The sequence below is a fragment of the Dermacentor variabilis genome, chromosome 10 (assembly GCF_050947875.1).
Source record: "Dermacentor variabilis isolate Ectoservices chromosome 10, ASM5094787v1, whole genome shotgun sequence".
Classification (NCBI taxonomy): Eukaryota; Metazoa; Arthropoda; class Arachnida; order Ixodida; family Ixodidae; genus Dermacentor; species Dermacentor variabilis.
The window spans coordinates 46,234,222-46,261,478 of NC_134577.1; the positions used below are offsets into that span (position 1 = coordinate 46,234,222).

Here is a 27,257-nt window from a genome sequence, read left to right on the forward strand (position 1 = left end):
TCATCCTTAAAAATCAATATTTACTATTCTTGATGAGGAGCACTCTGCTCTTTTTATCAATCACAGTCTATCGTCAATATAACAAATAAGGATATACCAAAGTATAAAGTCACGGCACTCCCGACAACGGTCCGCAGCAGTCTCCCACAGTCTGACCTATACCACAGTTTGAAGCATCAATCACCGTGCTATCGTTATAGCATCTGTGGCGTCACGCAAGTGTTTGCTGGAGAAGCCTGCTGCTGGTGAATGGTGCATATGCTCGCAGGCATATTGCCAGGTGGCGATCCCAACAATCTAAAATTTTTCTCGTCTATATCAGCTTGTAACGAATATATGCGCACAACGAAGTTTGGGTATGACGAGGGTATTTTCATGTCAAATGCAACTTTGTTATAACAAGCTTCGACAATATATGAATGATGTGTGTCGTACTTGAAAAATGGAGATATATATATGTACATATATTACACACACACAAATAAAAAATAAAAATAGATGAATGCTTTAAGCACTTACTCACGATGGCAGTGTACCTTCATTAATTCCATACACTGTATCTACATTGTACCCAGTATCTCCTTGGCGTCATATGTTGCATAGTCAACTTGTAATAACTCAATACTACAATATGTGGCTAACTGAAAGCAAATAGAAAATTCTGGTTTTCATGAAGTTATTTTAAATCAATCAACTGATCAGTCTTATTTTCTCTGAAGTAGAGAAGGACACCGAGGACCTCTGTCAAGCTTGTAAGGTTGACAGAGGTCCTGCCTCCCTTTAACTTGGCAATACAGCAGACCAACAACAAAAGAATTTCGCACACAAACATTCGAGGACAATAGAAAACACTAGGTAAAAAACAGCTCTACACATTGCAGTACAAAATAGCAACACGCTATGGTAAAGAAATGAACAATATAAATATAAAATTAATGTGGTATCATCACATAAACTTGTTCAGAAATTGTTTAATAACAATACTTGAATGCTCAAAAGGGTCAAGCATTTCCTTTTGACTAAAATGCTATTTTGAGGCTATACTTAATATCAAATAGAACTAATTCAAATGTAATGGCTTTTGTCAATTCCAAAGGGCACAAGACAGGAGCCAGAAATGGCTCATAAGAAAACATTTATAATAAGGCATGAATAGCGAGAATGTGCCCTCCCTCGATATTTGCAGGTCTCTGTACACATTTTGTAAATGCTTCAGTGTCCATGACACGGAGCACCACAGAGGCTAGCCATCAAATTCCTTCCTGTAACTATTCATTCAAGAATAAGAACATATAAATATAAATAAATAGCCTGCAAAAGCGTCTAACTGCAGTCGGCACTTCACCTGCTTCTACACCTTTCCTTTGGTTCGACACGCGAAAGGTCCCTTCAATGATGTGTATTCCTGCAACCACTTCATGTCCGCATATGAATGTTCCACATGAACGTGCTCATAAGGTCTTTCCCACTGCGTGGAATTGTCCCTAAGCCAACCAGTCAAGCTCTCAGTCTGGCACATCACTGCGCATGTTAAGGGGACATCCTTCTGCGTGGAAACATCTCTTGTCCAGCACGAGGTGCCCAACGTCTTCCGTGGCATCTGAATTTCCACGCCCTGCGCAAAAGGAACAAAGCACTGCCCTACGTTGTACACTGTGTGTACGACTGTGTTAAACTGTCTATGGAACTCGAGCTGTGAACACTGCATCTGGGTAATATTGCCATCTGCACCTGGGATATCTCCACCGTGAGGCATCACTGTTGCCTGAACTGCTAATTTGGGTCTTCAAGGCCATCAAGCCCCTATTCAGCCCTAATGCGATCGTCACGCAGACCATGCAGTTCAAGACCAGCAGAAGCTAACTTGAACTTCGATAGCTTGCCACTTCCAGGCAGTCGTCAAGTGAGGCCAACGAGTGGAGTTCCTTCAAATCACTTTACAGACCAGTGGTGTCGGGAAATGTGAGTGTGTAATAACGCAGCACTTCTGGTATTTTGTGCACTACAAGTAAAACACATAAAAATAATTACACAGGACATAACACACTGAAAGCAATTGAATAGGATGTTATAGGATATAGTCCAAAATACTAAATTGAGAAAGGGGAGTACAGTAGGTATGACATTTTGCAAAAAGGGGAGCGTTGAAGCTTCTTCATGTGCCGCTTTGCAGCACAGAGTTATGCAGATTCCAACTACTGTGGTAGTTGATGAAATGGAGCTGGCAATCTAGCCTTGAGTGCGGTTCTGCAAAGTAGTATTGCACGATGGTTCAACATGTCTAAGGTGAGCAATTGTGCTTCAGGTGCGAGTCTGTATGTGTAGTGACAAGTGCAATATGATGGCACAATGATGACCACATGACAATGACTACGGCATGATGATCATGGCATGATGGCAGTCAATCCCAAAGGCAGTGCACTGGGAGCCAAGGTGAGAAAGGAAGCTGCCCTGAAGTGCAGGATTGGTTCAACTAATGTTTTAATTTGTAAATGCTTCAGTGTCCATGACAGCAAGCAGGGGATGTTGGCTAGTAAAATATGCATCTTCCCAATTTCAAAGTGTGGGTACCTTGAGCTATGCTCTGCATTAACTGCACTCTAGTTAAATCAATGCATTCAGCTGATTTATTGTAACCCAGAAAAGAAAACATTAAAACCTGCTCCCTTACAGCCTGGATCAACCCCAAAAGCAATGGAATGCCATATATGTCATCATCATCAGCCCATTCATGTCCACTGTAGGACAAAGGCCTCTCCCAGAGATCTCCAATTACCCCTGTTCTGTGGAGACTGATTCCCACCTTATCCCAGCACACTTCCTAATTTCACCACCCCCAATTTGTTCTCTGCCATCCTCGACTGCAGTTCTCTTCTCTTAGCAACGATTCTGCAGCTCTAACAGACCATCCATTATCTGCCCTGCGCATTAATTGTCTGACCAGCTCCCTTTCGTCTTCCTTATGTGAAATAGAACATTGAATAGCCCTGTTTGCTCTAATCCACAGAGTTATCTTTCTCTCTCTTAGCATTATGTTGGGCACCTATCTATCGAAACCGATGTACTCCCGGAAATTCGTTTCAAGTGAATACGTTTTGCAAACTGGCCTGCTACAATTTGTAAACTGCAATATGTGCTGTAAAGTAAATAATTAAGAAGTTAATTAGTTGAACATGTACTTCAATTTCTCGTGCCAGTAATGTCAGCCTCTTGAAATAATAGAGCTCAAGGACAAGAATTAAGCTAGTTGCCCCAGGCAATGTTTAAAAATTCCATAAAGCTTAAAAAAAAATGATCACCCCATATAGCTGGTTATAACACAGAACATGCACCCAAGTCAGCACAGTGGTTAAATCGGCTTTTTCAGAGATGGCACACCGCTGTCTATGCAATACAGCAGTGCACTGAATAAAATGGTCTGTACATTAACTCTACACAGCAACATGTCTTCTTTCAATGCTTTTGATTGTCTGTAATTGTCCATCACGTACAGGAAGTTTCCTAAACTTTCACTTTCTGCCTTTCCAAGTTTAGTCATGGTGAACTCGGGATTTAAATAGTAACCCAAGCCGAATTAAGTTTTTTGGCTTGACACTTGCAAACTAAAGCTTACACTAAGGCTGGCGATTTTCATTTGGCAATGCAATCATTCACCTACCCCGTAACTGTAGCCAAGGTCCAGTGTTGGCACTGGATGTGTAAATGTCGGCCTTCCACGAACAAAGTGCTCCGAGCACACCTGAAAGCAGTAAATACATGCAATCTGTACGCAACACCGAGAACATTAACAGATGTATGGTTACAGCTAACTCATGTTCATTCAAACTCCTCAAGAACTTATATTTTGTCTGAAATGTCAGAAATAATGGTTATATATAATTTGTACAAAACATTATTAAGACAAAACAATGAGTTGTTGAGACGATGATTTACAATGGAAAGTTTTACTTAACTCAAACATGATAGTGTTCCTCTTTCCAAGGGCTGGAGAACACAGTGACAAATTGCTGCTGACAGGACATACATAAGGTATAAACCATAAAAGCATGCTCATGTTTGACATTCAAGCTAATCTGTACAGTGAGTGTGTCAAAATGAACAACGGGATCTGCGGAAATGGCAAATTTTTGTGCAGTTTCTGACTGCAGTTTGTAAAGCTGTATGATAAGCTGTTTGAATGCACTAGCATAAACATGAAATTCACATACCAGGGCAAGTATATTCAGCATTTAAAACCCGTGGGTTCATATACCTTTGATGCTAACTGTGTATTGATGACTGCTAAGGAACCGGTCATCAATAAAGCGACTAGGTAGTTTAATGTTGTGTCCAAAACAACACATTTATCTGTTTTGAATTGTATTTTATTCCACAGATGCTTGGTTTATTCAGGGAACTTAGTCTGCATGGTTTATGAGAGACCCGCTAGTGCAGTGCTCCAAGTATATTTTAGTCCTTTGGGCTTCCTTGCTGTGCATCTAACGGACAAGTGTTTTTGTGTACTGTCCTGTCTTCCCTGTTAATGCGACCGCAGTGGCTGAGGAACCTCGGACACTACAAAATAAGATTGACAGCCCCAAGTAGTTTGAATTCAATCAACACAATCAATGAAGAAGATCAACTGTATCTCCACAACAGACAGCAGAAGTGCATTTACCCAACTGCTATCGATGAACTCGTCATCTGGTAGGCGCAGTGCTACAATCCATTTGTCACGCCACTTGCGATAGGACGGGAAGCGATGAAAGTCGTAGACGCCGCATCTGCACTTGCCCCTAAGCACTTTGTGTTTATAACACACTTCCTTCATTAAAAGCCAGCGCGTTCGGTGATTGTTGCCGCAGCCGATCACTGCACAGCTCTGGTCGAACGGGGTGGTCTTTACCTCTTTGGCTAGCGACTTGTACCTGCATGCACCTGTACGCACAGCGCACAGAAAAATGGGCATTCTGCAAATTAATGTGTCTCACCCAAAACGCATAGAGTGGACTTTGGTCATAACTAGTCATCATTAATGAATCAACTGACTTACCAGTGTCACGCACATAAACCATGTCCACATTGACTGGAATTCTTTTACCATGAAGCAGAGAAAGTACTGACAAACGAAATGTTCTTCTTTTCCTTATCCACAAATGGCAGCACAGGTTTGCACTTTGTTTTCACATTTTCCACATACGAATCCCGCACATAAGCTCACCTACTACAGCTTAGTTACACAGCTTCTGGCTCTTCAACTCAGTGTGTTCTGCCACTGAACAAGCTACATGACATTGAGAAAGATGTGCCTAGTAAGTGAAGCCAAGTGCAGCCTTTGTCAATATATGAATGCTGGTGTGATTGGGCCTGAAGCAGGTGCAAGGCAGCACCAGGGAAAATGATCAGCCCCAGAATTAGCTTAGGCCAAGATTATTGAGGTGAGGTTCTGCAGGAACAGTGGTGGCCATTTTGAAATATTTACTTATTTCTGCATGTGAATCAAGCACATCGCTGACATGTAATAGTATAAACATAAATATTTTGACATGTACATTGCACTTATATAGACAGATATATAGAGATTGTGCTAAATAGTATATTGCCACAGTGATAATTTCAGGGGTTGTCAGTACCACCAACCCTAACCCTGGTTATGGCCCTGGAGGTACCTATTGTTGGTGTTGAAGAGCACCCACAGGGGGTGGCACCAGGGGGGGGGGTCGCACTGTCTGCTGAGCAGTAAGCGTGCTGTTCGCTGTTTCGTTTCCTTGAATATTTCTGCTGTCCAATGTCGCCTGCCTGAATGCTTGGTTGAATGGTTGTCAAATTACTGGTATCCCCATGCAAGCTCTACAAACATCCTGCAGCTTGTGCCTTGAGCTGCAAAGCACTTTTCTTTACCACTATGGCTGTTAATGGTCCTTCAGCATCTTGATCTTTCCATTCACAGAATGCCAAAAAGCTGTCACATCGTCAAGGCGGAAGTAGACGGCCATTTTCCTTGAACCGACATCTTAATCCTGGCCTGCGGTGTGCGAAAAACTGGTGCCATAATTGGCATTGCCTTCACACGCAACTCGTCGCTATTTGTGGATGATCCATGTGCTCTGTCATCCAAAATTGTCCTCTTCGTCAGGCCAGCTACTGATGTAAAAAAGGAATGGTTTGCAGATTGTAGCTTGAAATGCAAGCTGCAAGATACTTGTGGAGCTCACTTAGTAACAGTGGTACAGCGATAGTCTTTCAACCAGGCGCCAAGACAAGCACCATCGGAGGGAAGAAAAGGACAAGAGAAAATGGTAACCCGAGCAGCACACTTGCTATTTACGCAGCAGCTGTGGATGCACAATTGCAAGAGCGGATACCTCCTCATCCTCAGTAACCCCCTGCCTAAAGGCGCGCCAACAATCAAAGTGCCCTGGCATGACCCTCTGACCACACAGGGTGTGGGCGCCAGCCCGTGTATTTTTTACAAAGACTGTACAGACAACCCGATTGGAAAAGACCGAGTCCCATACAAAGCTGTGGCAGCTTGGCTGTGAGGCTGTCCACTTTAAGCACAGAAGGAGAGGCATGCAAATATAAGCATGAAGGACGCAGCATCTAGCATCCACAAGTTCATAGACCAAAGAGTCAGGACATTAGCCAGGCAGCGGGCACCGACGCGCAGCTCTGTCAAATAAACAATGACGTGAAACTACGAGCATCATTGACAAACCGCACCGGTGGCAACCGGGGCACCCTGGTGCAAGGATGAAACCATGGATGAGGGCGTCCCAGTGCAGTTTGTCAAATAAGCCTATGCACTTGTAACACAACTTACAACGTGTCTACTTGACGTCCTGTTACATTCGTCTTGTTCAAAATTTCTTTGGAGGGAGGCAATGTCTCCATATCACACTCTAGAGCTTTCTGTAGAACCACAGGTGTGGCATAATGCAGCCATAAATTATCAATATGAATGCTCCTAGAAAGTTTCTTTGGTTGTCTGTATTTTGCAAGTTTTACACGACTTTGACGACAAGAACAGATGGGAAAGCCACCTGTTGAACCTATATGAATGAAATCTGTTCCAATTAAAACAAAGAGTCATATTAAAGCTGACAAATGTTTTCCACAAAAATTGATCAAAACCATGAAATATCAGAAACTAAAAAAAATTAAGTGTACAGTTTACACCATGTCCCCTACTCAAGCCCATCACAGCATGGTTATCAGGGGCAGTGTCCACAGGGACTGGAATCGGCCCCAGTTCACTACTGAATAGCAATGTTATGGTGGTCAGAAGGGGAGGTGGGAGCATCACAGCAGGGGGCCATGTTTAATTAAGTTTTCTCCCTCCCTCTCAAGAAAGAAGCAATAATGGATAAACATTTAAAACACCAAATACACGCTCTGCACCTGGGTGTAAGCTCATGTGAGCCATTGTCCACGTCTATTAAAGTGCTAGGAAAAAGTAATGTCGCACGCAAGCTGGCTAGAGGCTTACTTTATTCATCCAGTTAGTAATATGTGTATCAGGGACACTTCTGTTCGAACACATTTAGTGATCTTTACTGTGCACATGCCTGAAAATCTGGAGGAAGGTTTCTTTTTGACGTAGTTGATATAATTTAATAATTGTTATTTAGTAACTGTTATTAAGTAATCATTCAGTAATTAATTTACTGCATAACAGGCTATGCAGCGCAAAGAATGACCAGGAAGACTAAATGTCTGTTCAAGTGCTGCCAGGGGAGGAGCACTTCACCCATCTGATAAACTGCAGACATTTATTGCAAACATGGAAGGCTTGTTTATGTACAGCTTCAACAAACTAAAAACAAATAGCATACTGTACTTGATTTCACCATTGACTAGAAATCAACTCGCTCCAGTTCGCTGCACATAACACTGGAAAGATATTATTCACAGCCTCAAGTTTTATGCAACGACAAGGCTGCATTTTCTTTTAAAAGCAGAGAACAAGGCAAGAGAAGGCGAATGGTAGCAAATGTGCTATTTGAAGCTTTGTCGCATTACGTGAATGTGACTGCCCATATGCTTTGTTCCGACTGGGATTTTGAACTGCTTATTGCGTGACATTCATGATATGCCAAAATAAGCATGCAGTCTTTCAACTCTCTGGACACTGTGTGTGTAAAGGCTGTATATGCGTTGAAACATTTAAAGATGGTGCCGGCCTTTTGTAAATGTGCACATTTTCTCAGCAGCTCAGGAAATGTCAGCCGTCTCAGATCTGAGTGCCCCGCACCTCGGCGGCAGCATTGTGGTCATCTTTCTTGCAGAGTTCCATTTATTATTTGCATCTGGTCGTTAAGTGCTGCCTATTATTGTTGCAGGCAAGCATCTAACTAACACCATGAGTGGAAAGCCAACGTCAAATATGCAAACGATATTGCCCATAGCGCCAAAATGCTGGCCTATTTGCAACAAGCTCACCCAGCTCGCCGTGCAAGTAGGGCAATCCAGATAGCAACAGCAGCGGCACCACTAATGGCACGATCTACTGCTACGCTCTGTGGCCGCCAATGCTTCCACGACCCCCTTCTAGCCACCAGAGCACTATCTATTTTTCTTGTACTAGTACATGCAAATTCACAGCACAGAAACAGACGAGAATGACAACTTAAAACGAGAACAAGCAATTGTCCTCATTTATATTCTTCTCACCCTTGCTTGTTTCTGCGCTGCGAGCTTGCATTGTAGATTGCCGACTAGCCCAGACACATTTTGTAGACAAGGTAACATTTTACTTTTCTTTCTCACAAGCTTTGCCAATTTGGGAACATAATCTCAGACTCAAAGATTCTGCAAACATTAGTCACAAAATTTTTTTACTTCTTCCAGAAACAACAAATTTCATTCAGATGAGTTGATCAGCTGGGGCAGGCTAACCTATTGATGTTGGACCAGATCTGAGGCTTGGGAGGTTGTACATGATTACTTCAGGAGCCTTTGCTCAAAAGTGCCTTACTAAACCTCTTAGCTGACATAAAAATTGAGGCTTACCCGAGAATGCTATGTGGCATCGTTAAAGATAATGCATGTTTTCATACTGGTTACAATAGAATTTCAGGCGGCTGTAAGCAGCTGTAACCACACATCAAATGAGAAGAATAAATATACTGTAAAGAAATAAATAGCTGGCCATCTGCCAGAATGCCTGCTTAACTGCAACTTCCCCTTTGCTGTTGTTTCTCAGTTTGATGCTCTGCACACTTTTATCTTTACACTCGGCCACACAGTGAGTCATGCACAATTCTCGCCTGAGCACTAGTAACAGTGAACAGCCCTGCAAATCTAACAATGAACAGTATCTTGCTTTCAGGACTGTACCAGTGGCATCATCAATGCAAGCCAGAGCGTAAGAGTCCCATTTAATATGCTTGCTGAGATCTCCGCAGTCAACACAGAACTGCAAAATGCCATTATTTTTGCGAGCAAGTACAACAGGCGCGGTGTTGCAGCAGACCACTACACACAACGGTTAGCAGCGGTTATGCCAGCGGTTAGCATCTTGCATGCTTGTTTGGCAACAACAGCACAAGAGTGATGATGTGGGCTTTTTGGTTGATCATCTTAGAATGGCACGACGTGTAGGACTGCAAGGAGGACGCAAGAAGAAACGAAACACAGACACAAGGTTCAACCTTAACAAAATTTTATTCTGGGATTGGTTTAAAATATCAATAAAGAAAAGCAAAAAAAGAAGAAGAAAGATCTATACTGAGTAGTGCATTGCAGGTGTAGCCATCTCTCAAGGCATGAGCAAATAAGGCAGTTATTTAGAAAGGAACTTTTTTTCTATGAACTTTTAATGAACTTGTTTAATCAACAATTGGGGAGTACAGAAACAAAGAGAAGAATGTATCAGGCGATGGTTTTCTAGCTTTTCACTACATGCGTGCATGCTTCCCTCTTGTAGAAGATACCGCTATTGTTGGCAGAAATAAATCTGAGATTGTAACGTTAATCATAAGAAGTGAGCACATCTTTGCCACTGACGAACGCATCAGTCAACCTTCCTTGGCATTGTCCACTAAGGCACTGGGTTACTTGTGCATGCCAAGACGTGGCTACATCTGCAATTCATTAGTCAGGTTCCCTTCACTTTTGTTTTTTGATGTTGTTTCATCCTTCTTTGTTGCATATAAGATCACTGTGCACGTTGGTCTTGCTTGCGTATAAGTATATAGCCAATCCCGAAATAAAATTTTGTTGTTGAAAGTAAGCGCTCATGCCTGTGTTTCGTTCCTTTTCATATCCTTGTTCTTGCAGCGCCACACTTCATGCGATTCCAGAACAACAGCATGTTCTCGTACAGTGTACTGGATGTACAGATGGGTGGTTCCTTCTCGAAATATGATGCTCCAGCAAATCAGTACCACGAAGCTACGCACTGTCAGCAAACAGAGCATTGCGTTATTCAAGAATGGAAGAAAGGGACATTTGTCCAGAAGGTCTACCTCTCGCTGACTCAGTTGCTGGCGGGCTTGAGGTCATGGCAAGGAGTTCACCACTTTCAACATTCATCCACACAGTGCCGAGGAGGTCACTGCCTGCACCTAGAACAAGGTTGGCAAGCAGGTCGTAAAAATGAAGACTTCGTACACCTGCCTTACATCAGAAGTGATGTGTAGCCGGAAGTCAATGGTGCCTGCCGGCTTTAGGCTTCTTTTCAGGTTTCGCAAGGGTGGCTCAGTCCAGGAATGGAGTGGGAGGGATGTGCCACCAAAGCAGCATTGAATTCTCTTTCCACTCTACTGTCCTAGATTTAGCCACCCTTCACGTCACGTCATGCAACAGGCAGTATGCCACACTATTGAAGAATAGGCTCGTAGAGAGCCGCTTGGAAAGCACAAAACATTCAAAAGTGTTTTAACTACCAGCGTCATCAAGCGCCCACAGTACCAGGTAAGAGATAAGCTATGGTTCTAGTGAAGTAGTCCCTAGCTGGGCAAGAAACCATGGGCCAAATTTGAGGATCCCTTCACGATCACAGAATGCATGGGGGAGAACAGCTGGCAGGTTGGTACCCAGCTCAAGAGGAAAGTTTGGTCAGGTGATGAAAAGACAACTTCACTGTCCTTGGGTGTCATCTAAAGAACAGTGTCTGCTGACAAATGTGATGCTGCTGTGCGCCGAGTTTTATCAAATGCAGTGCGATCAAGTGTGGTGAAGTCATACCACAAGCTTGGGAAGATGGGGTGGAAAGAAGAAAATGTGAAACAGAAAAGGATGCAATTCACAGGGTCTGGCTCTCGGGGTCTTCCTTTTACAACACATACCAAATTGCAGTAGTGTCTCTCGTTTGATGGAGAACCTCATTAAAGACATTGCAGTGGCACAAGGATGCAATGGTGTAAAAGCTATTACCTTAACAGTATGAAATCTGACTACAAGTGCTCGCTAATGTAGATACAATGCAAACAGCCTGCCTACAATCCCAATGAGCAATGAAACAACAATTCAGAAAATTGAAAATGAGAAGATTTTTGAAGTTGTTTCTGCCTAAGTGATGACCAGACTACAGGCAGACGCAGTAGACTTAGATGGCATTGACATAGAGCAGCAACCATACCATCACTGCAAGGTAAGTGAATCATGTGATGACAGTTATGTCTCCATGCTCTGCAGACACAGAAACCACAGTGCTGACACAAAGACTATTTGTTCCGAGTGCCACAATTCTGTTGCGTGCTCCTAAGTTCATACATTATATGTAAAGCCTATGGCTGAAAGGGTCTTTTCTATCCACCGCAGTGGATGTAGAAGCGGTGCTGGCTGATGCTCCCACAGCCAACCTGCACGCGCACACATGCACATATGCCCGCACAACTATACCCAAGAAAGCACAAGGGAGAATGGCTCCCGTGGCAGCTGAACTAGTAAAGCACCGCACACATAATGTGAAAGACGTGGGTTCGGCTCCAGCCTGCAGCAAGTTGTATTTGAGTCTACTTTCATTTCCCTTTTCCTTATCATTTTTATCTGGCTTTGTTGCCTACTTTCGTCATATGGTTGCAAATAAAAAAAAAAAAGCCTCCCAGATCCCTTTTATTTATCTCGCTCGCAGATGATTCTCGTAGCATAGAAAGATTTGCCTAACGATTTTGGAAACTCCTCCGTCTGAACACCAAACTAGTGCTTGCACTCACACTGTTGTTGCATAACTTTTGAACCTCCATTTCACAACTTGTAGGGAACGCTGAAAAAGCTACACAAGCAGTGTGGTTAAGGAGTCTCACCCCACGCATTTAGCAGTGCAGTTGTTTTTGATCTGCAATGCTTCGTACGGAATAACTACTACATATATTACAACTGCAACTTGTGGACTTGAGGCTGCATCCAATAATGCAAGTGGTGTGCTGTGGCCGCTGTGATCACAGAAACGTACTTCTCCACTTGTTGCATGCTAAATAGGTTCAGATGTGCGATGCCTTGCATGCAATAATTATGTCAAATTTTGTGACGTAAATGTAATGACTTCAGTTTACATCAAATCATTTGACACATACCCACATCTTTCATTTGTACGTGAAGCACCATGCGAGCAGTGAAGGAAGTCTCGCTATAGCCTTTGTAGTGTTGCCCGATATGAAATGGAGGATACAGCCCTATACATAGCAGCAGCCAGCATAACTCCTAGGAACTGCCTCTTGCGTGTTGTTTTTACTTATATTCACTTCATGCTGAGAAGGGGCACCATGCAAAAAACTATGCCTTTTTCTTCAGGTCTTTCAACACAGCAGTACTGCCTTTCCAATTCTTTGTAGTCCAGAAATATACTCTTCAGATTAGTTGAAGACAATGCAATCGGTTGCCTTCTTGCAAGAGGTGCTTAGGTGAAAAAAAAAAAAAAAATACGAGGACACCAAGCACTTTTTATGAGTTGTGAATGTGAAAGCATTAATGTCCAATTGAACACCGCTGAGCGGTCCTTCGAGTCGTGAACCCCTTGCGGGCAAGTGACCACGTTGAGAGACCTGCTGCGTTCTGAGTTGGCATTACTGAGGCGCAGTTAGATGCAGGTGAGAGCTTGCATGGGCAATTAACGTGTGGATAACACAGGCTTCTGAGAGCGACAGCAACGTAGCATTGATGCCTTCTCCCCTCACGCAACACCTGGCACGATGGTGTCCCGTTTCACCCACTCTACTCCGTCGTCGCAGCCAATGAGAACTACACTGATGCGCACTCATGACGTGGTATCGCAGTCAACGGGAATTTAGCCTGCCACAGATGCCGGACGCTGCCTTTTTCGCTCAATGAGCCATTTGACGGTTTCGCATCAAAACATTTCACACATCGCTTCTTTCAGTTTTGCTTCACGACATGCAAAGATCTGGTATTTGCAGAGTGGGTTATCTTAGAGTTGTAGACTAGTGGCTGGCATGCTGAGTTAGCAGGTAGCAGCTTGAGAATTAAATCCTGAGATGAGGTGTGAATGCTTTCCTGCAATTCAGCCTGCAACTAGTCTCCCTTATGGTCCATGCCAGACATTCAATAATCTTACACCACGCCTCCTAAATGTCTCCTGCATATGTCACATGAACGCTGGTGACAAATGATCACAGGAAGATAGAGGCTAGAATTGAAGAACAGTGGTCGAGCAAGAAATGTCCCTGGAGCTCAGTTTCAACAAGCGACCTCGGCTTGTCTTTGTCTGCTATCACAAAGAGAAGTCTATTTGTCAAAATGTTGACTCAGTGACACCCCTCATTCCACCTGTGATTAAAATTGGTATGCAGCTAGTAGTCAATGGATAAGCAACCAGCACTTTGAATGGCAGCGACCAGCTTGGCCTTGTTCTCACCTTGGTTAAGTGCAATGGGCGAGTCACTAGTTTCACACATCTTTCCGGACTGCGTGTGATGGCCCTGCAAAATTGAAGGGGAATGAGCTTCCTCTATCGAGTATTGTGGCACTTCACAGCCTCTACACTCCGCTCCATACTTAGCATGCAATACTGTAGAAGCTATGCAAGTAGTGTGGTCATACTCTCTGTGCATTTCGCAATCCAGCTCTTTTTGATCTGTAACACTGTGTGGAATGACAACTTCATATATAACAAATACAACTTCTTCGTGTAAGGAACGAGCAGAAGGAAAACCAATGCGCCCAATTACAGTTAGCAACCACCATATGAAGCAAACAGATAATAAAGCCTGGGATATCATTGGGGAAGTTATATGTTGGATTAATTGGAGTGTAGAAATGGTAGAGCAAAGCATGTGTAATATGGAGGGTTTGGGCTTGGCTTCCACAGGTGGCAAGTTATTTTCTCGTCCACTTTCACTTCCCTTCAGCTTATCATTTCTACACCTTCAACTAAAGACTACAAATAGCTTCCCCTGTACTTTCCTTGGCTTCATTATCTGTCGGCTTTATTCAGTTTTTGATGTAACGTCGCACCACATAATGCATTATTTATGCATCTTTGTGGTTCCAGCATGCGACATGCTGTTTTCATCGTGAGTACAAGCGGTGCACTGTGGCAGCTGGCCACAGAAACGTTCCACTCGAGTCAATCTGTTGTAAAGAAGTTTGGATCTGCAATGATATTTATCTAATAATTAGGTCACATTTTGTGACACAGCGGCATAAGATATTTAATGTAAATCAGAAACAGCCTCTATGCCCTAGTATAGTACTCAAATATCATGTGCACGTTTGGCATTCTTTTGTTGAGTTTATTGAACAAGAGCTTCCCAGTTATCACAAGAGTGTTCAGAAAGACTTCAGAAAGCTTCAAAAGGTACACGGTGGCATCATGAGCATCGACAGTCACGTTGCAGGAGTCGCATGTTGGTGGCGCACAATACGAGACTGACCAAGGGGAAACTGTTGGCCGTAGTGAGCGTCCAGTGAACAATTAGATAAGATTGGCCTGATGTATCCTCAGACCAAAGCATGCACACAGTACTCATGCCAGCAGCTGAAGGCAGAACGCTGCCCTTGCTCCGCAACTATGTCGATTCAGCATAGCATTGAACATGCATCCACTTTGCTTCATTATTTTTAACATCCAAGCGCAATCCACATCTCTGGAAACTCACTAAACCTGGGGTGCCCGCCCTAGAATGCCTCGAGAGGCAGTACTGTAGAGACGCCCTAGCCAACCCTCCACATGCAAGCCAATAATAGCCTAACAGAACGACGCTGTAGACGGCAGTGCAAATGTGCCTTGAGTGTTTCTACAATTACTCCGAGGCAGATCACAAGGTCGCATAAAGATTAGTTGGTTCTTCATTCTATAATATTTAACACGTCAAGTAACATGAGAAAACCGTGGCAAAACAGGTTTCAATGCTAAATGAAACAGTTTAATTTTGCACTTTGACTATCAGTAATTATGTAGAGCAACAATCCTATTTTCTTGGCATAGAGTTACCCCTGCAGTCTTTTAATGCTACATCAGATCCTACATAATAGTAATTCCATCAGGGTACATAGCCGTACCTGAATGTGCACTACTTGTGAGGAAGGAGTTGATGAAGCACCTGCTGCCGGCTCCTGGATGCTCTTCACTGACTGCTTTTGATGTGGGACCTGCATGCACCATCAAGTGTTCTCGTGAGCCATGTGCAGACCTAGCACAGCAATAGTGTGTGCATCATAATATTGTAAGGTTCTACAATGCTTATCACAATATTATAAATATTTTATATGCTGTATGAGTTTTCTGTGCTCAGGTTGGAAAAAATCAATTCAGCACCCTTTGTAACATGAAATAAAAACAAAAAATTAGGGTAGAAACTCCCTACTTGGGCATTGTCATACAACGCACAGCATTTCTCGGGAAATCCGTCCTATCACCTGGCAACGGCTCCTGGCGGTTTGTTTCACAAAAATGAACAAAAGCAGCTGAGATGCACTGTGTCGGACATAGATGACACCACTCGTTTTTTTGCTACACACATGAATTTACCCAGGCCTAGCCAAAGAATGCTATGCATTAAAATTATGAGGCTACTGCACCGTGTGGAATAAGCTATGCGAAGCATTATAAATGACAAGTGCATAACAAGTGCATAACATAACTTTAGCCAAACTTTAAAAATATGAAAAATGCCCCATAGCTGGACAGAACCAAGGTAATGTTGTTTGACATCGCTTGGAGATGCTCAGGTTTCTTGCATTCTAATTACGTAATTATTCTTAATTATGCATCAACTTCTCAAATATTATAATTAAATGAAAAGTGTCGATGCGAAAATTGTAGAGCAACATGAAAAACTCCCAATACAGCTTTCTGTTGCTCAGCATGTGCTATAAAAGTGTTTTTTCCAAGTGTGAGAGAAGTCCGTGAATATACGCAAAGTGCCTCGAGTGGCATGTCGCAAGGCAAGGGTTAGGCGCGGCAAAGCACCATTAACCCTTTAATGACAGCACATATAAGTGCAAAAAAAAAAAGCATTCTTATTTACGATTTAAATATGCAAAACACATCGAAAATAAGCATATGCAACAAAAAGAAAAATATTTTGCAGGAAGTTTTTCACCAACAGGGGGAAAACTCAGGCAGAAAACTGGAAGTGGGCCTCAACCCAAGCCACCTAAGACTTCATTTGGAATTCGTACAGACAGCTCTCATCCTATGTGAACCATAGGTGTACAATTTATTTGCTTCACATCACAGACGTGTCACCACCGCAGCCAGATATCTTGCACCGGCCTGTCTCCTTTTACCACGCTTTCAAAATAAAGCGACATGTGCTGATGAGGCTTATAGTGCACGAAAGGACGAGGGCGCAGAAAGACAATTAATAATGTTGCCCATATATCTGGTTCTCTTAGCAAAATAAACACTGTTGTAAGTCAGCGCCAAAGTCTACCACGTCTTTCTGTGCCCTCGTCCTTTCGTGCGCTATAAGCCTCATCATGTCACACCAACACGCCCAAAACGCTGCGTTACTGAAGTCATGTGCAAAATTACTGCTTCCTTGTGCAGTGTTCTTGCTCTAAACCAACAAATGATGCTTGCAGCCTGTCATTCAGTGTTGGTCAAAGACATTTAGCCAGAAACTTCATACTCAATACCAAAGCTCGGCAAGAAAAAAAAACTGTTCGGTATGTTGCCTGTAAGCAACACTCGCCAATAAAGGGTTAATGTTTATGCCATCAGAAGATGTTATTCCACTCCTTTCTTTTCCCTTATGTACCAATGCATGTGTGCAGACAACAGTTGTAGCAGATCTGCATTCTCAGGTAGAAGTGCACCAGTGATTTGAAGAAACATCAATTTTATTGCATGTGTACTAATATTGACAGGTGCCCAAATGTGCCCAAATTACTATGTGCACATCACCAACACCACCTAGATAGCACAAGGCCTTTTCACTCCGATCCGTAACGCCATGTTACCTGACCCGACCGCTATAGAATCTAGTGGGGATGCTCCAGAGTAAGCAACAGTGATGTTGACATCACCGCTTTCATCACGCCAGCCTTGTCAAAAGAAATTTCGGGCCAGGTAGTGTGACGTCATGTATCGGAGTAAACAGGCCTTGTGCTATCTAGGTGGTGTTGACATGATTCATTAGCAATAAACTTAGTGAAGAGGCATACTTCATTTATCCCCAATGATGACAAGTGGCAAGCCAATCATACTGCTCGCCAGAGTGGCATTATTTGGCCCATTTTACATAGAACGGGCAGAGATGTGTGAAAACATGGGGAGCAGAGCCATTACAGCCTGCAGCAATGCAGACGTTGTTACACGCTTTTTGAAGGCCAACCTTACCAACTCGGTGCATTCGAACAAAACCTTCAAAATTGTTTTGGGATCCCTTTAGACGTTTTATTGTGATTTACACGTACTGTTTTCTTTGTGTGCGTGCACGTGCATGCATGTGCATGTATTTACACTTCACTAGCACTTTCATTGTTGTGATGGTAGCTTGTCTTGTCATCACGCAAGCATGTGATGCATATCACACATGCACTTTTCACATGATATACAGTATCATTCATATGTCACACTGCTATATTTCCCACTTATGCTATATTTACAACATAAACTAAGCCTTTTCTTGGCATGACACTGGCGCTGCGAGGTTTCTGGAATGGTATGTGATGAGTCATTGTTGTGCAACACCATAACACCTTTGGGGAGCTTTGCTCAATGCTCTTCCTTGATGTCTTGCTTCAACTTTGTCAATGAAGAACAGGAATATATTCTGCATTAATGGTTGAACCCTGTTGGAGGGATCTCAGCAGAAATCCCTTCTCATCCCTAAAGACTGCTGTCATTTGCTTCTGCACAAGCTTTGCACAAGGAACTTCTTTAGCCTTTGTGCCTCCATTCCTTAGACTGTTCCTTTGTCTCGAGATCAAAGCAATAAACCTGCGTCTCATCTGCAGTTACCCGTTTGTCAAGGAAATCTAACTTGCTATTTTCAAATCATCATCATCATCAGCCTGGTTATGCCCACTGCAGGGCAAAGGCCTCTCCCATACTTCTCCAACTACCCTGGCCATGTACTAATTGTGGTCATGTTGGTGAGGGAACAAACGCGGGTAAATGACATCTTAGTTGAAATCAAGAAAAAGAAATGGGCATGGGCTGGACATGTAATGAGGAGGGAAGATAACCGATTGTCATTAAGGGTTAGGGACTGGATTCCAAGGGAAGGGAAGCGTAGCAGGGGGCGGCAGTAACTTAGGTGGGCGGATGACATTAAGACGTTTGCAGGGACAACATGGCCACAATTAGTACATGACCGGGGTAGTTGGAGAAGTATGGGAGAGGCCTTTGCCCTGCAGTGGGCATAACTAGGCTGATGATGATGATGATGATGTCCCTGCAAACTTCTTAATCTCATCCGCCCACCTAACTTTCTGCCGCCCCCTGCTACGTTTCCCTTCCCTTGGAATTCCCCTATTCCCTATTCGTAAGCCTCCAGGTTTCTGCCCTGTATGTGAGTACTGGTAGGACACACCTGTTACACACTTTTCTCTTGAGGGATAATGGCAACCTGCTGCTCATGATCTGAGAATGCCTGCCAACGCACCCCAGCCCATTCTTATTCTTCAGGTTATTTCAGTCTCATGATCCGAATCTGCGGTCACTACCTGTGTCACTACCCATTTTCAAATGCTCTAAAACAAATTGAGGAGCGCAGTTGATACTGAGAACATGGTCCTATCATCTTATGTCTCCTCTTCATCTTCATTGTTTCCACTGTAGTAATTAAGTTCCAAAACAGCCATTCGTGCCCCACATGTTTGCTCTTTTTTCCAGTCATCAATAGTTTTGGAATCCACATTGCTGCAAACTTTCTCATTTCCAAGTCGTCATAAACAGAGAGAGACAGAAACAGGCCTTTCACTGGGTTTCTCACTTTGATCACCAAAATGGCCAGTTTCAATATTGACAACTCAACGTTTAATGGTAGCATATGAAGGGCTTCTGTAGCCCAAAGTTTTTTCGTCATGGAGCTATTTCGAACCTTTCCCTTGGAGAGATAGGTGTGTGATTATGGCCCTATTTTCTTCCACACTGATCTTTTCTGGAGATGCTGCCACTACACACCTAAAGAAAACAGAGGTCAGCTTGAAACATGGCCAGCTGATTTTTCCACCATTGAATATAAACAAATTAGCCAACACACAGTGGAATTTTATAACCAGCTACCCAGTTGAATGTTTTCTAGGTAGTGCTAAATAATTATCAGCATGTACCCCATCGTGCTGCGGAAAATTTTCTAATGATTCAGATAAAGTGGACTTGGATGGTGCACAATGAGCACATTTGCACACCTAAAAATTTTGCCATGGGCTGATCCTTCAAATGTGCATTCTATTGAAGTTTTTCTTTGAGCAGCAAAGCTATCTGCTCATTCAAAATTTAAGTTTCTTTTTTTTTTCACTTAAAAGAGGGCTAGGTTAATTATCAACAAGAGAAGTTTAATGTAGGCAGCAAATGACAGCAGCTTTGTTCCTGGTAGTGTGCTTATATTGTCATCAGTATCCAGGATGACACTTGCTCCCAATCTTTTTATCAGGGCTCCTGGATAACGGGTCATGCCATCACAGAGGCTTCAGCCACGGTTCACATTCAGCAACAATGTCAAGAAGCATACAGTGTACATTCGTGATGAAATGAGGGCAGCACGGCAAACAGTTTGGATGAAAATGAGTACGCATTACAAGCTCCTATTGTCTTTGTTGCTCGCGTCACCTTCAATTCACCACGGATACGTACCAACGTTTTTAAAGTAGAGAAACACCCACATCTCGAGTACTTTTAACTGTATTTCAAGCACACCTTCAGCTCTGGTGTCACGAAGCGACGCCTTTTGTCGACTCCATCGGTGAGCTTTGCAGCTTCAATTAGAGTCACTCGTGCTTCTGAGGTTTCTGTTAAGTTTTCTCGCTGCTTCGAGGTATAGGATGGACGCAGAGGAAATATTGTTGGCACAGAACCGTGACGAAGGCGCGGCACAGGCAATGCCGCTTCGAGCACCTGCCCCGTTCTTGAGTCTGTGTATGTTGTCGTTCGCTCCAGGCAGGAGGAATGAAAGTGGTCCGCACACACCTGCACGGGCGTGAAGCATGTGCCTGAGTGCCACTGCAATCATATCCAGAAATGTCTGCATGCCGTTCACGCAGTACACGTTGGTAGGTTGTTCCTCGCAACAAACCATTACCCCCTGAACAGGTTTCAGGCCTGCGCGTCACGTGATGTGACATTGACGACGTCACTACGCGCTGGCTGGGAGGGCTGCGAGCGCTTGCTGCGCGCTCGCCTCGCGAGAACTGAGGCCACATAAAGGTTCCCCGACCGCCAGGTTTGCACAATTTATCAGGGTAATTGTAATAGTCAATACTACGAATGGAATCATGTATACATATTTATTGATCACAGCAGACGCTGCCTGTAAACATATTTACCACTACACAATGTTCATGGCTGAAATGGATGATATCAAACGATATCGCGCTGTAATATAGACACATGCTGCCTTTAATACTGTGTGCTATAAGATCATAACTGACAGCCAAAAGAAGTTATTACACTAATAAGAGGCACGCACAGTAACAATACCCGAAAATAACCATTTGTTCATTAATGTACGCACTATTGGAGCCTCAGTATAGTGACAGAAAGCAGAACATAGCACACTGCAATGCCAAAACCATGCCAAGAGTTAGAACACTAAAACGATACTGCCATTTTAATTGTAGGTTAGACAAAAATATTATTTCATTCATTTATAAGATTGAAAAATGCTGCACTTCAAAGGCATCAAACACAACACATTGCATTTCAGAGTCAAAAACATGCGAAAAAACACTGTCCATTAAACACACTGGTAGTCAAATTGTGGACTATAGTAGGATAAATAAGTGACACAAAGAACCACTTATTGCACTGCTACAGGTAGAGGCATCCACAAGAAATCCCAACACACAAACCAAATTGCACAATATCTCTGTATGCACTCTGCACAAGGAAAGCACACACAGCCACAAGTTATCACAAATAAGTCATTCACCAACCACTGCAAGAACTGTCTGAGGTCTAGTTCAATGAGAAAAAAGAAACATCGCATTGAGGATTGAAATCCGCTGGTTTCCTGTACATCTGGGGGTGGTGGACGCAGCTCGGAGAAACCTCAATGAGGTGGCAAATGAAGCAGCACGAGGACTTTCTAGCCGTGATCTTCAAGACCGAGCAACTTACACTTCACCCAGGGAACACAGGGATCGATTATTAACATATAACGAAATCACGAAGCACTATTATTTAAGCAGAAGGGAATACCCATTGCCACACGGTAAGCTTTGCAGAGCCCAAGCGGTCACGTTACGTTTGCTACCGACAAGAACATACCCAAATCCAGATTTTACTAACAGGATCTATCCGGAGAGGGAAACTCAAATCAACTGTAATAAGTGCAATGGCATCATTACACTTGACCACATGCTTTGGCAGTGCCCCGTGGTCTTCACAGACTGTGACAAGGAACAAGAATGGTGGCGGCAAATGCTACACAGTGAATCACTCTCTGACCAATTACGGGCAGTCTAGAAGGCCAGCGATGTGGCTGAAGGGCTCGGCCTGACAGTACCAACATGGGAGCGACCCGCGTCAACCTAGGGTTGACCTTCAGGACCCAATAAAGTTATTCATACCATACCATTGAGATGCCGAAAACACTAAAATTTCCAATTACAAAACAATGAACTGCCGTTTAAATCAAGGCTAGAAAATATGCACAACACAAACAAAAGAAGGCTCATTGTACTGCAACAGGCAGAAGCTGGCCAAAGAAATCACATCAGAAAACTGCAATAAAATACCCGCAGTGCAATTTAACACAATTAAATGTGCAGAGTACAAGGTATGGAAAATTACTTTTCAAGAAAGATTCGAGCTTTTCGGTTTGTTGCCCTCTGTTCTTTTCTACTCTTTAGATGATCGTTCCTTTGTTTGCACAAGTTGTTCGGCATTATGTTTGCGGCACAGTTTGCAACCCATGTGACAAGGAGCTCGCATGCATGCCCGTTTTCACATGCATCTATGTCCTCAAGCCTCGGCAGAGAGTCTAGAGTCAGTTGCCGAACGATATTCCGTTGGGTGGGCCCATGGAGAAACTGTGTGCAGGCACTTTGTGTCACAAGCTTTGTAATAACTACAACCTCTGTGTACATGACTGCTGTAATCACAAGGGTAGAGGGAAATTTGAGGCCACCTCGGTCCAGTTGTGCGATTAAGGAATGGGTGTATTCATCCATTTTGGTCTCATTTCCAGCAACAACCAAGCGCCCTTGGCAACTTTCACACTTTAGAACTTTCATTGTAGCATGCGCACAATACCCACCAACATAACCAATAACTGGCATTTGTGCTCTGAACGCATCAAAGTCATCATTGCTAACATGAACACTGAAGGAGGTGCCTAAATCTATGACACTGCTTGTTTCTTCGATGCCTCTGAGGTCATCAGTGCTCATCCTTGGGAGGGCATTTTGAAGGCGAATCCTGCCCTCTGTTATACAGATTGTTGAACAGATATGTGGTACTTCCAACCAGCCATCTGCCGGTACTGTCCAAAACAACTCTTGAGAGGACCTGTTTGGACTTTCTCTAGTAGGACGTACTTGAAGTGAAGCTCACTTGTGCAGTACTTTACCAACTCCAACAAGGATTGAGCAGAAAGCCTTAGGGCACTCAATGTCTCCTTGGTAAGGACTCCAGTGTCGCGCCCATAAAATTCCCAGATGTCGAGCCATGTAATGAAAGCATTTAGAAAAGCTACTTTTGGGTCACCTGTATGGTATGACATGGGTTCTTCGTAAACATTTCGACGATGGAAGCCCTCATTCGGTGTCTTTACGTTGACAATACTCCACCAACGAAGATTTTGATGAAATCTGCTGTTGCTGGCGCATGCTGAAGATTGGCTTCACCACTGCGAGGTGCCAGGATTGCGGCTATGTGTGGATTATAAACTTGCAGTAGCAGCTTAACATTCAGCCGTTCCAAGTTGCTTGGATTAAGTGCCTTTGACTTCAAGCCATACCCAGCCTTTAGCAGCAGAGATGACTCCTCTTCATGCAAATCTCTCAAATGCCTAAATGAGGCAGTCATTTTGAATTCAGGATCAACATCATTGTTTAAAAGCTCGAAGCATGGGTAGAAATTATTTCTTATGCACATAAAGAGATGCACAGCACCTACCACGTAAAATAGTGGTTGATCTGGGTCAAACATCTGGGTCGAACACAACGAAGCATCGGCTTTGGCAGAAACATCTTCATTGCCTTCCCGTTTAGCGAGTTATTGTCACAGACAACAGCTGTGACCCTGTACCCAATCTCTTCTAAGTGTAAGATTACCTCCTTCAATATGGCATGAAGTTAATCACCCTGTATGGTTTTTACCGGAAGAATGCGTGTTACCTCCTTGAATGAGCCCAGCAGACTTTGAACCGTAAATATGTGTACTGATGTGGCTGCCTCGTTGGAATTCACTGCAGCACCACATATGTTTTCACCCTTGTAATCAAAACAAGGCTTGATATGAATTTTGTCAAGCATCAACGTCACGGTGTGTTCATGTGGCTGCAAATGTTTAAATCTCTGGGAAGCACACTGAAGGAAAGTTGCATCGCAAGAATCAATTTCTGGGCACATTTGAACAGATGAGCACGCTTTCCTGATAGTGCTTGGATGGGGCAAGGTTAGTGTACTTGTTCGTCTCAAAAACTTACAGGCATTCGGTGATATTGTGTGGAGAATGCATGCAAACACCATCACCTGTGTGCTGTACCGAATGCGTTCAGCAGAAAGCAGTAGAAGCTGTTCCTTCATAAACTTTACAGCCCATTTCTTGTCTTCATTAGTGCTTCCTCCCAATATGTCTAGAAGGGAATGTGTTGTAAGCGACAGGTGGCGATAACTACAGTGCTCCTCAGACAGCATGCACAGGTTGTCCAAGATTTCCAACAAGGAGCTTACTTTGTGAACTGAGTCTACTACAACAGCATTACCAAGGTTCTTGATCACGGAGCCTTGATAGCAGGCAGACACTTGAAGGTTTTCGAACATCGTCAATGACGCCTTCAACCATGGTTCACGACCGTCGGTGATGTTCAAAAACATCACGCACTTTTCTTTATGGATCATAGTCCACTTCACCGACACTGATGCCACTTGCAAGAACACCTCGAGTTCTTTGAGGGACGAAAAGTGGTCTCTCTCCTGCTCTGCTTCATGTGAAGCCAGTGACTGTTCGACAGCATGGGCCAGTTGGGAAGCTTCTGGCCGGCTCCTCTTGGAATCAGGCGCTTCTCTCGTGCTGTTTGGTGTTGAAAGGGACGAAGGACAGCCGGAAAAAACTGTAGGCACAGATACATGGCGCAACCATGGTGCTGGCAGTGCAACTGTGAGAACATTTCCTGTTCTTGCATCTGTGTATGAAGTCGTGCTCTCGATGCATGAAGCGTGGAAATGATCCACGCAAATCTGCAGCCACGTACAAACATCTTGTAAACGCCTGAGAAGCCACTTATTAAATTAACCTAATGCTCTCCCCTTTGTGTATGCTTACAGTCCGTGTGGGCACAATAAGTCTATCTGGGCTTGAGAAGTTCCACAGTAAAAGTGCTTAACAAGTACGAGCAACTAGGAGCACACAACAGGTCCATCAAGAATTCTTACCTTAGTGTAGGAAGTGGGCGTGAAGTCCTTCCTAGGAATGGCGCGTAGCCACTTCTTCAGAGTGTCGTCGTCTTTAGGGAAAGAAAACACTTGTATCCTTTTCCCCGTATCGTAGTTGCCGGTGCATCCCGGCACACAACACTTATTTGGCATTTTACTACCCACTGCACATCGCGCACGCAAACAGAAAATTGCTGCAAAACAACAAAGGGAACGATAAACGCGACTACGCCGCTCCAATCAACCGGTCCGAGCGCTGCCAGGAGCATGAAACAGCGACGCTATATACATGTCGCTGACGCTGCGGCTTCTACTGGAAGTGTCAGCCTGCCGGATATGACGTCAAAATTTTGGGCGCAGGCATGCGCAGGCCTGAAAGTTGTTCAGGGGGTAATGGATACAAACACGTAAGGCAACGAATTTTCTTACAACCTCATCAAAGATCACGTGGGCTGAGAACAAGAAATAGAGCCGTGAAAAGTGCCCTACCTTCGTGTACTTGGTCGGCACAAAATCCTTCTTTGATATCGCGCTGATCCATTTTTGCCGCAGGTTTTCTTCCTTCGGAAACGAAAACACTTGCACTTTCTTCCGTCCTTGGTAATAACATCCAGGCACACAACACTTGTTCGGCATATCCACGTCGTTCACTTAGGTAGCACATTAACAAATATGTATAAAAAAAGAAAAAACCGCGCAACACCACAGAGACCCTTCTTCAACTGCACCACCACCGCGAACGAGTGTCGATATGGGCAGTGTTGTCAGATGGCGCAGAGTGGCATAGATAGCTTGCACACAGAACACCTGGCTTGCATCTTTGCCCATAGAGTTTCATACAATAATTAGATTATTGTAAGAAACTCTATGCATATGCCTGTACCGTTGCATGTGGCGTCACCTACGTTGCTGGCGCTGCGCTTGGCTAAACTTGTCAAAGCTTTTGTCATGCTTACATATTTTCACTTTAAAACAACTTTAATATGCAGCTATATTTTTGAACAAAATACACTTTATTTTTTACTCGTTCTTTATGTTAATTTTGAATTGTGTGTCCCCTTTGGCGTCTGCAAGTCGCAGCATGTATCAATGTGGCGCGAGATTTGAACCGACGAAGGTGCGCGTTTCGCAGAACGTGCGTAGGAAATCTACGAAGAATCGGTTTCCGCGCGCTTCATTTGTGGTGCCGTTTACGCTAAAGAAATTTGCTTCTGAAATAAACGATTGGCTCAGGAGCTTGCCGACCCACCATTACCTTTTCCTTTACACAATCGACCTACATCTGATTCAGACTCCCATCCAGCATTCCTCGCCACCTGGAAGCTCTATATCATCTTCGCCAGAACGCCGCCTGTGGAAACGGCTTACAATACCGCTTCGGTCAAGCGAATAGTCCACACTGCAACAACTGTGGCTCAATTAAAACCGTGGAGCATATTCTGTTTGAGTGTCGAGCGTATGCCGACGAGCGTGCGCTATGAACATTGCATATTTTTGCATTCACTTACACAGAGACCTTTATCATTTAACTGTGTCTTAGGCCCTTTAGCCTGCCTCACGCAACAGAGGCGTGCGATGAACTTTTTATTTACAAACTCAGAAAACATTGGTCGACTCGAAAAACTTTAGTTCCTTTAGTTCTACTCTGTCACCTTCATACACCTTTCACGAGGCGAATTCTGCCACCTTACTGTAGGACGGTGTATACACTGAAAGAGTCTACCATTGCACGCCGTTGCCCATGAGTCAGAAACAGGGGGCTTCATATCCCCTATCAGCGCCACTATGCTCTCACCTTTTCCGAAGCATGCCGGCAACTTCCGCGCTCACAACACTGACCGTGTCACTCCCCCCCCCCCCCTCCCATTTGTTGAGGCTTCCCTGGATCCTCCGTGGCAACGCCTTCGTAATTTCGACACTTTTTCTAGGTGATTGTCTTTCAGAATGGCTAGAAGCGTATGGCTTGGAGACATCAAGTACTAGCCATCTAGAAGATGTCTACACTATAGCTTGACATAGCTCTAGCTGCTTCTAGCCTGCTCAAGCTGTATGAATCCAGCTAGTAGCCAACTTGTGCTTCCTGGAATGTTTTATCTGTTAAA

The 27,257-nt window shown here is 43.7% G+C and overlaps 1 protein-coding gene across 6 annotated transcripts; it reads right to left on the reverse strand.

Moving 5' to 3' along the window:
* On the reverse strand, nucleotides 1-26,074 carry LOC142560471 (uncharacterized). 6 transcript variants are annotated; one of them, XM_075672611.1, is made up of 8 exons: nucleotides 25,645-26,073; nucleotides 20,255-20,524; nucleotides 15,445-15,534; nucleotides 13,799-13,862; nucleotides 10,449-10,547; nucleotides 4,658-4,917; nucleotides 3,659-3,739; nucleotides 1-1,615 (listed from the first exon to the last, which is right to left on the reverse strand). In XM_075672611.1, the coding sequence occupies exons 1-8, from the start codon at nucleotides 25,789-25,791 to the stop codon at nucleotides 1,352-1,354; spliced, it is 1,275 nt and encodes a 424-aa protein (XP_075528726.1). In that variant the 5' UTR covers nucleotides 25,792-26,073; the 3' UTR covers nucleotides 1-1,351. The 6 variants fall into 6 exon arrangements, with proteins under 6 accessions (XP_075528726.1, XP_075528725.1, XP_075528730.1 ...); XM_075672610.1 differs by lacking the exon at nucleotides 25,645-26,073 and adding an exon at nucleotides 25,156-25,594; XM_075672613.1 differs by lacking the exons at nucleotides 1-1,615; nucleotides 25,645-26,073 and adding exons at nucleotides 1,622-2,247; nucleotides 25,156-25,600.
* Between the last annotated feature and the right edge of the window lie 1,183 nt (nucleotides 26,075-27,257).

What these genes read in the sequence shown, in the direction of transcription:
- LOC142560471 (XM_075672610.1), bottom strand. Translation starts at nt 25,308, where the DNA reads ATGCCAAATAAGTGTTGTGTGCCGGGATGCACCGGCAACTACGATACG. An exon ending in AGCAACTGAGTCAGCGAGAG is followed by an intron (nt 4,918 to 10,448) that starts GTAGACCTTCTG and finishes CTGTGCGTACAG; the next exon opens with GTGCATGCAGGTACAAGTCG. An exon ending in AGTTCATCGATAGCAGTTGG is followed by an intron (nt 3,740 to 4,657) that starts GTAAATGCACTT and finishes TACTGCTTTCAG; the next exon opens with GTGTGCTCGGAGCACTTTGT.